We start from the raw sequence: 13,151 nt of genomic DNA, 5'->3' as shown, positions 1-13,151 counted from the left end.
CTTACTTATCGGCATGGTTAGATTCCAAAGAGCAGGTCGTTAAGCAAAAATTGGTGTTATGTGAAAATGGAAGATTTTTTTGTTTTCTGTTTTCAGACCATCCATTATTCTGATTTTTTTTTTTTATTTAGAAAATATAATCATAGAAATAATAACAGACAAGATTTACTGATGCGCTCCTCACTGTGATGAGTCCAGTTACGAATTATTCCTTTGTGGAGAAGGAGGCTTGGTGGAGACAAAGCTGGACCAAACCACACTGTGTGACTGGAGAGCCCACAGTTTATTAACCATTTCATTTTCCCCTGCGCTGGTTCAGAGCTTCCCTCAAGGAGCTGCCTCCAGGGCTCTACTCCTACCCCTGCAAGCCCTGCGTTCAAGATCCTTGAGCCTGCTCTGCCCTCCGGGCCTGGCAAGTCACTAAAGCTTGGGGCTTCCTGTGAGGATGCTGGGAGCCTGACAGCACACCTGGCCCCACCGAGACGAGGCTTCAGGCCCAGTTAGCTCACTTTGGGATGTCATTAAACTCACATGCATTTCTTCCAAACAGGCGCTCCACTGGCTCGGTGCTGCCTGTGCTTCGGCCTTCGAGGCAGCTGGATGTGGTGCTCTTGGAGGGGCCGGCAGGAGGGAGCACAAGGCAGTACGGCCCAAATTCCCTGAAGCTACCCAGAGACCCTCCTCAAGGGTGGAGACACCCTACAACCATTGCCGCCGTGCCCACTGCCTCGTTAATATGCAAAATAGTCATTTTTTTTTACTATCGTTGTAAATGTGAAATGTTGGATAACGAGATAGTTGATAAGTGAGGAGTAGGTGCACTTTGTTCTCGTAAAAATTTTATTTTTTTATTAGGGTACTAAACCTATCTATGTTTCCTCTGTCTTCTTTATGTAGAGGTATTACTATTATATTCACCATGGAATTGATACAGACCATGTAGCCCCAATGGAAGATTCTTGGCTGGAACATGTATTGAATTTAGTCCCAAAACATCTAAAAGTCCTCACTGACAGCATACTCACATTGTCTGATGAAATGAGAGAAGATTATCTTCTTAGTGTAAAAAAATCCATAGGTAAATTGGTATTTCTTTCTTTTCTAACTTGAATATACATCTTAATTAAAGGTAAAATTTTTTTGTATTGAAAGTGAATTCCTGTATTTCGTACTCTTTACTGCATATTAATTATGCTGTTTCTTTCACTGCTGTTGTATTACTTAGGTGCTTGGGCAAATTTCATTAGTGAAGTACAGCAGCAAAAAATCAGTCTTTCTAATTGTAGGGATACTGTCTTAGTCATCTAGTGCTGCTGTAATAGAAATACTACAAATGGATGATGGCTTTAACAAACAAATTTATTTTCTCACGGTTCAGAAGGCTAGAAGTTTGAATTCAGGGTGGCTGCTCTAAGGGAAGGTCCCTGTCTGTTTAGCTTGTTTCTTTGTTCCTTGGAAATCTCCATGTGGTTTGGCATTTATCTTCCCCCATCTCTTTTTGCTTCATCTGCTCCTTTTAAGTGATTGAGTCAAGATACACCCTATACTAATCCTGCCTTATGAACGTAACAAAGACAACGCATTCCCAAATGGGATTATAAACACAGGCATAGAGATTAGGATTTACAACACATATTTTGGGGGGACAGAGTTCAGTCCATAACAGAGATATGCCCTCAACAAAGGGCAGAACTGAAGAATATTACAAAAATTTAATTTCAAACCCTCGAAATATTTGAGTAAGTACCTAGTTTATGCAAGACATTAGGCACTTAGGACATAGTCTCCTCCTTCAAAATGATCCCTTCCTTCAAGGATTTTACAGTGTAGGTCATCTGTTCACAAAAGTGCAATTTGCTCATTGTTTGAAAAACAACATAATGTAAACAATTTTAAGTTGAAAAAATAACTTTTACAGTTTGCAGTTTTCTGGAAATACAGTTGATAAAGCTATTTATCAGAACTTTCTTTTCAATTTTCTTTTAGTTGATTTTGTTTTAAAAGATCCTAGAGAAAAAGAAGATGATAAAAAGACAGATGAGCTCCTACCGCATCGTGCTGAGTAAGCAATCAGACCTCTTTAAGAGTATTGATTATGTGACCATTTCTGTGTTTGTGTGCTTATTTATACACTGGTTATATTTTGTCATATATATATAATTTATATAAATATAGTAAGAACTGATTGTTCTATCTTATTTATTTTTTAGTGTACTTAAGCTGTAACATGTTACATTTACAAATAGACTCTGAAGGATGTAGATGACATACCTTCAATATATAACAGACCTTCATTCAAGTGACAGGAGTTACAGAAGAAATATGTCTTCAGATAATAATGTTAAAAGTGTTTGTGATTTGTAAATGACCTTTACAGATAAACAGAGGACAAAGTTCAAGATGGTAAATAGACACATAGACAGATGGATACATAGACAGTTAAAACATCAGTACCTTGGTGGCAGGGACTTGATATATATCTTTATATGTCACAGCTCCTAGCACAGGCTTTAGATATTGTAGAGATATAAAACCTTGATGGCAATTTGAAAGCACAAAAACAAATTGGGAACATTGTAGAAAATGTATGCATATAAAATATATTTCATTTTATTGTATGTATTAAAATATAGGACACATAATGGGAAAATCCAGTTGGTATAATTTTTGCCTATAAAGAATTAACATTTAGGAATAAATCTCATCAATAGATTGAAGAATGGAACTTAGATTTGTATGATTAATAACTCAGCTTTACTTTTTTTTTAATAGCATTTAAAAGTGCCATAAATTGCTTCTCATACTGACCAAAAAACGAAAACAAAAACAAAAAGCCATGTAGCCATTTCTGTGGAGGATAGCTTTTCTTATGGGGAAAGACAAAATCATCTTTTGTAACTGTACAGGTAGTATAGCCACAACTGAAAAACTGAATTAGACTTAAAACTATGTAGTAAAACGGAGCCCTAGTGGGCTGCTAACCAAAAGGTTGGCAGTTTGAATCCACTAGCTGCTCCTTGGAAACCCTATGAGGTGGTTCTACTCTGTCCTTTGGTGTCGCTATGAGTCGGAATCGACTCCATGGCAATGGGTTATGGGTTATGTAGTAAAACAAGACTAAACGTTTAAAATAACCGAGGATAAAAACAATATCATAGCAATAAGCTAAAATGTAAATGTTTAGATTCTGAGGGATGAAGATGACATACCTTCAATAAATAACAGACCTTCATTCAAGTGACAGGAGTTACAGAAGAAATGTATCTTCAGATAATGTTGGAGTGTTTGTGATTTGTAAATGACCTTTACAGATAAACAGAGGACAAAGTTCAAGGTTTCCATATGTAGGCTAGACCATGTCTATTAAATGTTTTAAAAATAATGAAAAAATCTAAAAATTTTATGTCCTGAAACGGATAGAGAATCTTTGAAGACGTACGTGAAAGATAGCTGGCTGTTTTTTCTCCTTGATCATTGTAAGTTATTTGTAGACTCAGAAGGTTTAAGTACTTATGTTACCAATCACCAGTCTGACACAAAGCGTTCTTGTCTTTTCCTGTAAGAACACACATGAAAGACAGACTTTATCTTCAGCAAGCTTTATTGTGCTTGAGTCAAGCAAAAGGAGTCAGTGGGGAGATAAGCCTCTCCAAAAGGCTGACTTGAAAAGGGAAGCAAGGCTAGAGCTTATATGGGTTTGATGAAGACAATGGAATAATGAATATTTAGTGGGCTCCTTTCAAGGGGCGGGTGATTCTCAGGATGGCAGTGCGTGTTAATTAGGTTTTATGTGTGTCTGGAATCCAAGATGGAACCTGCTGATATTCAAGATGGGGTCCTCTTGGCAGCCCTTGGCATCACTTATTATGGGATATAGTGCAAGTGCACAGATCTTTGCTACTACATCCCTATATTCGGAGGGCTAAGGAAGGTTAAATAGCGGTCACACTGTTCTTCTGTGCACGTGGAGCCTGTAAAGGGGGAAGGGACTAGAAAAACACTAAGGAGATAGTAATTGTTTTACCCTTATCTCATGTTGACAGAATGTGTTTCCTGTTTACCCAACTTCTGGATGGTAGTCTTTTAACAGCTCTTTTGTTCTGCCAGCACAGTTAACCCTATCTGTCTTACTTAGAGAAAACAACATAATACCTTCTGTATTAAAGCTTCACATCTAATTTTATCATCATTAATTATAATTATGAAATTATATTAAACCATAAAGAGTATGACCTTTATATATTTTATGACATAAATGCGTATGTTCTATTATTATTGTGAGAGATACATCATATTTTTTATTAAAATTGAACCATTACTACACAAAATACACATTGACTATAAAAATGCTTTCTTTTGAGTTTTAGAGAAGTTAACTATTTTTTCTTTGTTTTCAGAATGGAGATTCTGCCAAAACCTTGGAGGAAATCTTTTTTATCTGCAAGCAGTTATATTAGGGATCATTTGAATGCAATGAACCCCACAATGCTGGCTGTGCTAGATTTGTGGCACAGCACTTTTAAGTGAGTATTTCTGGCCTTAATGAAATTTTCCAAAAGAAGGTGAAAGTTATTTTATCACACCTAAACTATTTTAACTGCAAATTAAAAAAAAAAAAATTAGAAATTTAGTGTTAAGTATTCAAACTTGTTATAAAGAAATACAGAAATATATAGAGTAAAAAATGAAAGTCAACTTTTTATCTCTAAACCAGTTCTCCCCTTCCCCAGTCCTGACCCAATTCCCACAGTTCCCAGGGTAATCACAATTAAAGTTGTGGATTGTCATACTTTGTTTTAAATTCCACAGAATATTAGCTGCTATAATTAATCTATACATTTTAGAAACCCAGTAAATATTGCCCACATGAATGGCATTAGGTGAACCTCTGGAGTCCCTAGGGCCAGCTTACTTAATGGAATGAACCAAGACCTATAGAATGTAATCATACTGTACTGGATCTCTAAAGCCTATGCTGACCTTACTTCATACTTAAGGAGCGTCTGGTGACATCAGAGAATGGGCTAGGGCTCTTGACACTGGCATTTGTCTATCAGATTACATACTGCTAGAAAATGCATCCTTTCAACTTTGCAATACATATCATGGGTTTCTTTGTCTACCTGATTTGGCTTATAGTGGGTAGGAATGTTACCATTTGCCAATCTGACACAAAGGGTCCTGTCTTTTCCCAAATGAGAATATACGCAAAAGACAAACTATCTTCAGCAAGCTTTATTTTGCTTGAGTCAAAGGAGTCAACAGGGGACTAAGCCTCCCCAAAAGGCTGGCTTAAAAAGGGAAGCAAGGCTAGGGATTATATGGATTTGGTGGAGACAATAGAGTAATGAATATTTAGTGGGCTTCTTTCGAGGGGTGAGTACTTCTCAGAATGGTGGCGTATGTTAATTAGGTTGCGCACGCATCTGGAATCCAAGATGGAACCCACTGTTATTCAAGATGGAGCCCTCTCAGCAGCCCTTGGCATCACTTATTATGGGATGTAGCACAAGCGTACCGATCTTTGGCACTACATCGCCATCTTTGGAGGGCTAAGGAAGGTTAAACAGTGGTCACACTTTGTTCTTCTCTGCACTTGGAGCCTGTAAAGGGGAAAGGGACTAGAAAAACACTAAGAAGGAGATAGTAATTCACAGGTTGTTTCACCCTTATCTCATGTTGACGGAGTGTGTTTCCTGTTTACCCAACTTTCTAGATAGGAATCTTTTAACAGCTCTTTTGTTCCGCAGCACAGTTAACCCTATCTGTCTCAATCCCCCCTGAGAGATTTCATACTCATGATTCTTTAAGAGGGTGTAGGGGCAGAGGTCTCTTCTTCTGTAACTTCTTCAAGCTGACACCGGGTTGTTGGACTGCCTAGCAGAGTAGAAATATCTCCCTATCTGGTCTAAAGTTTTGTACGGACTGCTGGTCTCACTTTCAGGAATGGGCTGGAAACCCTGCATCATCTTGGAATTGTTGAAACCTAGAGGACACAAACTTTATCAGAAGCTTAAGGAGACAAGGCCCAAAAATCAGAAGTAGAAGTATAGCAACTAAAAAGGGGCCCTAAAAGGGTAGAAACCAAGTGATAGAGGCGAATGCCTCCTGCACTGTCTACCAAATATCTTGGTTTCCCCCTCTTTTGTTTCTCAATCTCACACTGTTTTTTTGTTTTTTGTTTTTTTTTTTTTAACGTTCTCTGTGTCTATCTCTTCTTACGGGCTCTTTTTTTTTCCTCACACCCTCATTTTCTAGAACTCTGTCCAGTCTCACCTTTTCTGTCTCTCTCTCCGATCTTTGTCTCTTTTTATCTCTCTCTCTCACTCATTCTCTTCTTCTCTATCCTCCTGTATCACTTTCTCACCCAATCTTTTGGTTTATCTTTCCTTTAGTCTCACTGTTTCTTCACTAACCTATATAGGAGCTATAGAGTGTGGGCTTCATGGGGTATGAAGGGGCACCAATATCCTAGGAGCCCTACAAATGCCTGTGGTTGCTTTACAGTTTCTGGGAGGGGGTAGGCTTGGACCTTATCACCACTTTAGGCATCACTCTCATCTTACCTGCCCAGATGACACTCAAGTACTTGACTGACAAGCCAGGCCCCTGTATTTTCCTTCGTTCACCACCCAGCCCCGTGACTGGAAGTGTGTGAATATCTCCCCAGCTGCAGTCTGGTCCTCTATCCAATTTCTGGAGTTTTTGCAGATATCTGTAGAGCTTTGTCCTATGAAGATGATGTTATTCATTGATTTTCAGTAGCTTCAGGATCTATGTCAGTGTGTCTCTGGAAGGCCTGAAAAATTCTTTCAGGAATCTCAGAGGGATTTTCTTTAGATCCCTGAATTACTTCCTAATTTTTGAGAGATTTTTCTACCCCAGTTTCCAGGCCTTCTAGTAAGCACTTTCTATAATGCCTCAGCCTACTCATGCCCTCCTTTGAATAGTAGTCCCACTCTCGATCAACTCCAGGGACTGCTTTACTGGCTGGCAGTTTGTCAGGATTTTGGGGGTCTTTATTGGGCCAACAAATTTTCTATTTACTAAATGGTAATAGAAAAGGGAGAAGAGTGGAAAGTCTTTTGTGTTCTGTTTGATTGGCTTTGTGTGAAAAGTTCTCTAAAAGATATTTTTCTTCTCTAAAAGGTAATTTTCAAGATTGTCCCATCTATCGTCTTTATCTCAGGGCTCAGTTGATGTGTCTTTGCGAGTCCTTGTGAGACTTTGTGAGTCCAGCTTCAGCTGGGTCACATTCTCTATGCTCAACACATTGATGATCAGTACCTGGACTTAGCTGAGCTCCTAGATGGCAGCCATTGCAGGCTCTTTAAACTCATGGTGCTGGTTTCTACTGGATACCATCTGGTCCTTCACCAGGATCTTAAGTAAGAGGAAAGTTCTCATCAATCACAGACTCAATGTACATCAACATTTTAGCCTGAGGCTTTTTTTTTTTTTTTGCCTTTTAAGTGTGTAAGACAATAGAGGATAAATTTTATCATGCCTGATACTATCAGGACTATCCCTTGCAGTAGTGATGTGGCTCGTGTACTTATTCTTGATAGTAACCAACCCAGTAAATCTGGTGTTTGTAACCAGGTAGCTTATTGTCCAATTCTGTGTATTCGGCATGTAACCAAGTAGCTTGTTGTCCAATTCTATGTATTCTACTTCTCTTGTGTTATTTAACAAGAGGTATTTGTTACAGTACAGACTACACTTTTCTTGGACCAATAAATAAAAATCTAAGGCTATTTTGTTATCTCGTGTCACTTTGGCTTAATGAGGTCAGTGATCAGTGTTGTGTTTTCATCCCACTAGCAACTTCGTCTGTCATTTGTCCCATAGTGATTGATAAATTTCTTAAAGATTTTCCAATTCAGATATACCACAAATAAGAATTATAGTTACCAACCATACCCTGAGTGTTGGACCAGTGGGCTTTTTCTGACTCTTGTTTTACATTTTTTTTTTTTTTTACAATGGATAACAAACTTAACATTACCTTTTTAATATTTACTATGGATATCTAAAGATAATCCTGAAGTTCCCAAAGTGTACTGTCTATGCATTTATCAGGAATTCAAACAAGAAATTGTCCACGTAAATTCACTATCAGTTGAAAAGGGATCATCTAAACTAGTATAGATGGATATATCATGTAAAAACATACCTAGAAGGAACACACAAAATTTGTCCAGAGAAAACAGAAAATATAGAACTTACGTGTGACAACCAAGTTTTCATTAGAGAATTCATGATTAGCAAGATAATACAGGATGGACTTCTCCTGTTGGAGGTCTCCAGTTAATCTGTCTAAAATGCACTAAGTGTTCTCCCTGAGGGCAAGCTGCCCCCCCCCCCATTTTACCTATGGACAGTCATGGGTCACTTTCTTAGAAGCAGATGTGGAATCTAAGACAAAGTGGAGTCCGAGCCATGAGGTCAATCTACTCTGAGAATCTGGTTTTCTTAAGATATGTAATCTTCTGTATAGCAAGAGGGTGAGAGTTTGATTATAAACATTAGACTTGTATTTCATGTAACATTTTCTAGAAGGCTGATTAAACCAATTACTGATTTACCCTAAACTTAACTCTATTTACTGATCTTGGGAGTCAGTTTCCCAAAACAATATGAATTCTTTACCAAAAAAAAAAAAGCACAATGCCCAGAGCAAAATGGTCTTGCTAATTTATTTGGACAATTGTTTGCCTCAGAGTGGCTTCTGGAACCAGTTTTTCCTCAAAGCTGGAAGTTCAAAAGGACACCCAAAAGCAATGGCCTATGTAGGTTGCCAACCTCCATGAAAGCCTGAAATCTGGATTCTAGGAGAATTCCATATAACTCTGTTAGGGTTCCCTCTCTTGGATCATGATCTTGCTATAGAATCTTTGATTACGAATGCTCAATTAATGGTAATTGGGCATCATCTGGTTTTTAAGATCCCAGGCACCATGCAGTAAATCAGGAGGTAGAATAGAAACACTAACAATAATATTACGCCAATTGTCTGATATAATCAATGAAACCATGACCCTAAGGTCTTCGAACCAAGGAAACAAATTGCATGAGGTGTTTGTTTATGCATAAGCAGAATCAATACCTTTTTTTCATGTGCCTCAGCAACAACTACATTCTGCCACACCTAAGACTGTGTGTGAATATAAATACAGCAACATTTATCTTTATCTATTAAGGCACAAACTATTCTTTGAGAGAACTAGTAGGAAATCTAATGTTATTCTAATATGTAAAATCATAGCTCAAATTTCAGACACTTCTCTGGTTATGATATTACAACTTTGCTAAATTTACCAACAGGAACTTCTAATTCAAGAGTTAAAATAACTAAACCCATTAGTTAGATAATTTAGGAGAAAAGAGGAAAATAGTTTCTTATTTCCAGAATGTGGGACCTTAAAGCATTTATTTCCAGAAAGAAAGACTTTAAAACATCAGCAATATTTTAACATAAAACCGATAGTATCATTTCATTTACTCAGTCTTATGTAGTTAACTTCTGTTGAAGTGATTCTGGACAACCTCAGTCTGGAAAACCGTCAGCTTCTGCCTAAGAGTTCAGGAAATCTTGATGAGTCTAGTCATAGTACATTTCATAAATCCAATATAGTCCATCTTTTTTTGTTGAGATATTCTGGTTAAATGTTTTCAGAAAATCAGCAAAGTAAAAACATCTGCAGATGGCAAACTTAATGTGGCCATGATTAATTTATAAACATAACTCTTAATAGTGAAAGACCTGATAGAAATTAATTACAAGCATAATGTAAAGGCCAAATAAAATCAGTTAAAAAAAAACTTTAGATAAAAAAATCTCTAAATATAATCATTAACCACATTTTTAAAGAGCTTCAGATATAATACGTAATAATCTTGAGACATAATACCATATAGTGAGGATATCCTAAGAATATACCAAGATTATCAAGTCTCTAAATACCTGAAGATTTATAATATATTTTATATTATAAAAATATAAGTAAATGATGTAAATTCTTCAATTAATCCATTTGCTTTGATATTGCTAGAGTCAAAAAACTAAAGTTTACTAACAAATTTTAACTCACAGTGAATCAGGTACTTGGTTTTAACAACATGTTCTATGTAATTTATAACATGTTAAATAAACCTTTTTAGCACTTTTTTTTTAATAAAAAATTTTTTCATGGCATTCATACTTTTCAGGAGTTTATCATAAGTTACCAAGAAATACTACTTTTAGTTATTTAACCAAAGATCTTAAAAATAAAAATCTTAGCTTTTTCTTTTTACTTAAAGCCATGTGGTTTGGTTTCTGACTGAGAAATCTTGTTCTAATGAGAGAGGCAGATTACACAAAGAAGAGATTAACTCTTCAACTCAGTAATCAAAGAAACTTTTGTTATTTTAACAGTGAGAAACATAATTCTTTGTTTTATGCTATTTAACATTAAAGCTCTTAAAAATTTCATAAATTAAAGTATTAAACTTCAGTCAGATAAAACTTTTGTCCATTATCAAATAAATTTCATTTTTCAATAAACCTCTTAAACATTTTTTATTGTATATCTCTTCTAGCACATCCCTTTAAATGGAAGAATGAACTTTCTTATTAGCAGACCCAAATATACACATATACGTATAAGCATATACATATATATATTTGGCTTCTTAAATTTCTTTTACAATAGTGAGAATTTGTTTACAGTTCTTTTATGATTAGGATTTACCCAATTTCTGATACTATAGTAAAGCAGCAATTTTCTTGCTTTTTTTTTTTTGGTCTTCAAAAAGGTCTCCACCTAGTTAGAAAAAAAAAAAAAATGTTAGAAAGGGTCTTTTAAAAGCTTCCCTGGAGCTATACATTGGAGACCGGGGCTGGGGGCTGAGAAGGCCTGATCTTGCCCCACCCTTACCTACCTTTTAACTCATGGTAGAAGACAAGATTAAAAACCAAAAGCAAACCCAGTGCGGTCGAGTCGATTCTGACTCATAGCGACCCGATAGGACAGAGTAGAACTGCCCCATAGAGTTTCCAAGGAGCGCCTGGTGGATTTGAACTGCCAACCTTTTGGTTAGCAGCCATAGCACTTAACCACTACTCCACCAGGGTTTCCAGAAGACAAGATTCCAAAAAAAAAAAAAAAAAACCCAGTGCCATCGAGTGATCATTCTAATTCATTTACATATGTTTAAGTCGACCTAGACGTTTTTGAAAGGCAAAAGATAACCAATATCTTTTCCTTTTACTGTTCTGAAACTGATGCTTTAAGACAAAATTATCTTTTTCCTCAGGCCAATCAATAGATTCTCAGTCTCTATGAGTATGTTCTAATTTAACCTGAATTTCTTTTCACCAATTAATTTTTATGCAGCACACACAAATTACACATAAGATACACAGAGGCGATTGAGATAATCTCGCAGTCTCAACCTCCCAGACAGCCATGGTCGCACATAAGATTTACACGTAAGACGAACAGAGAGTGCTCTGACCAGAAAAGCCAGAAAGGGAAAGGGGGAATGAGGATGATCTTAGTGAGGTCTAACACATTAGTAGGAATACCTGAACCTCCACTTCAATCCTTCAGATACCTCTTATCCCGATTACCAATCTCTCAATCTAAACAGATGTCTACGTCCATTCCCCCGAACCAGGGTGCACCATCTAGAGACAGACAATATTCAGACAGACAATATTCAGACACACAAAAACAATGGCCACCACACACACACATGCCTGCCCAAACTCTAGAGTCACCAAGACCAAGAGTCCCTTCTGAGAAAATAGTTTAAAAGCAAAAGGAAAGAAGAAAAAAAGTCAAGGAAGTAGGCTATCGTAGCGCTCTCTGCAACCTCACTCTGGGGGTATGCAACCCACTCCAGAGCGCTCTCCGCGGCCTCCTCCTGTTGGAGGCTTGTGACCCGCTCAATTTACTGAGTGTTCTCTGCGACCCTCTGGTGGGGTTCACAACTGACTCTGTGAGTGCTCTCTGTGGCTCTGTCCAAGGTCCGCAACCCGCCCTTGGGATATGCGGTGATCAACCCCTAACAAGGACTCACTCCTTGTCCCCAAACTCTCTTTTGCAAAAGCCAAAGGACTGAAACGCTCTCCATGAAACCCCCTCTTTGGGGCTCAGGACCCATTTGGTGGGAAGAGGAAAGAAGAAGAGAGGAAAAAATTGGAGCACCAGAGACCAATAGAAGGGCCTCCTGAGAAAGTAGTTTAAAAATGAAAGGAAGGATAAAGTCAAGGAAGCAGACTATTGGAGTGCTCTCTGCCACCTCCTGCTGGGGGTACGTGACCTGGTCAATTTACCAAGTGTTCTCTGTGACTCTTTGGTGGGGTTTGTGACCCACTCAGTGGGTGCTCTCCGTGGCTCTGTCTGACGTCCGTGACCCGACCTTGGGATATGGGGTGGTCAGCCCCTAATAAGGACTCACTCCTTGTCCCCAAACTCTCCTTAAGTGACTATCGGAGCGCTCTCCACGACCTCCCACTGGGAGTACATGACCCTCTCTGCATCGCTCTCTGTGGCCTCCTATCAGAAGCTCGCAACCTGCTCAATTTACCGAGTGCTCTCGGCAACCCTGTGGCAGGGTTTGTGGCCCACTCGGTGGGTGCTCTTCGTGGCTCTATCCAAGATCTGGAGACCGCCCTTGAGATTTGGAGTGATCATCCCCTCAAAAGGACTCACTCCTTGTTCCCAACCCTCCTTTCGTGAAAGGCAAATGACTGGAACGCTGTCCGTGAACCCCCCTTCATTGGGGCTCACGACCTGTTCAGTGGAAAGAGGAAAGATGAAGAAGAGAGAGAGAGAAAAAAAAAAAGGAGACAAGGTATGCAGAAAGAAAGAAAAAAAGGATAATAAAAGTTGCTGAAGGGGGAAGGAGGAGTGAAGGGGAGAGTCACCCAAACTTAACCACTTCAAAGAGACACCAGACAAAAAGGTCTGAGCGGCCGCTTGTCTCTGAGTAGAGGTCTGTTCTGGAGGCTCAGTCCCTCTGGTCTGCGTCCCGTAACCAGGGGCTAATTTGAGCCCCTAGTCTCCTCGCTGGCTCACCAAATTTTGTTACCATTCGCCAATCTGACATAAACGGTCCTTGTCTTTTCCTGTAAGAATACATGCGACAGACAAACTTTA

General features: G+C 38.3%; 1 protein-coding gene across 5 annotated transcripts in view; it reads left to right on the top strand.

Annotated features, from left to right (window-relative positions):
* Positions 1 to 13,151, top strand: part of DNAH7 (dynein axonemal heavy chain 7) — a 259,550-nt gene that overhangs the window by 19,344 nt on the left and 227,055 nt on the right. For all 5 annotated transcript variants that reach the window (XR_007517918.1, XM_049887739.1, XM_049887741.1 and 2 more), the window contains 3 exons: positions 898 to 1,078; positions 1,987 to 2,062; positions 4,398 to 4,523. Coding sequence is in view for 4 of the 5 variants with exons in the window: in XM_049887739.1 (XP_049743696.1) it covers positions 898 to 1,078; positions 1,987 to 2,062; positions 4,398 to 4,523 (383 nt within the window). In the remaining variant the exon portion in view is untranslated. The remainder of the gene's footprint in view (positions 1 to 897; positions 1,079 to 1,986; positions 2,063 to 4,397; positions 4,524 to 13,151) is intronic.

Source organism: Elephas maximus, chromosome 6, assembly GCF_024166365.1.
Source record: "Elephas maximus indicus isolate mEleMax1 chromosome 6, mEleMax1 primary haplotype, whole genome shotgun sequence".
Lineage (NCBI taxonomy): Eukaryota > Metazoa > Chordata > Mammalia > Proboscidea > Elephantidae > Elephas > Elephas maximus.
The sequence above is the reverse complement of the archived record's forward strand: the minus strand, read 5'-3'. Positions and strand labels throughout refer to the sequence as shown.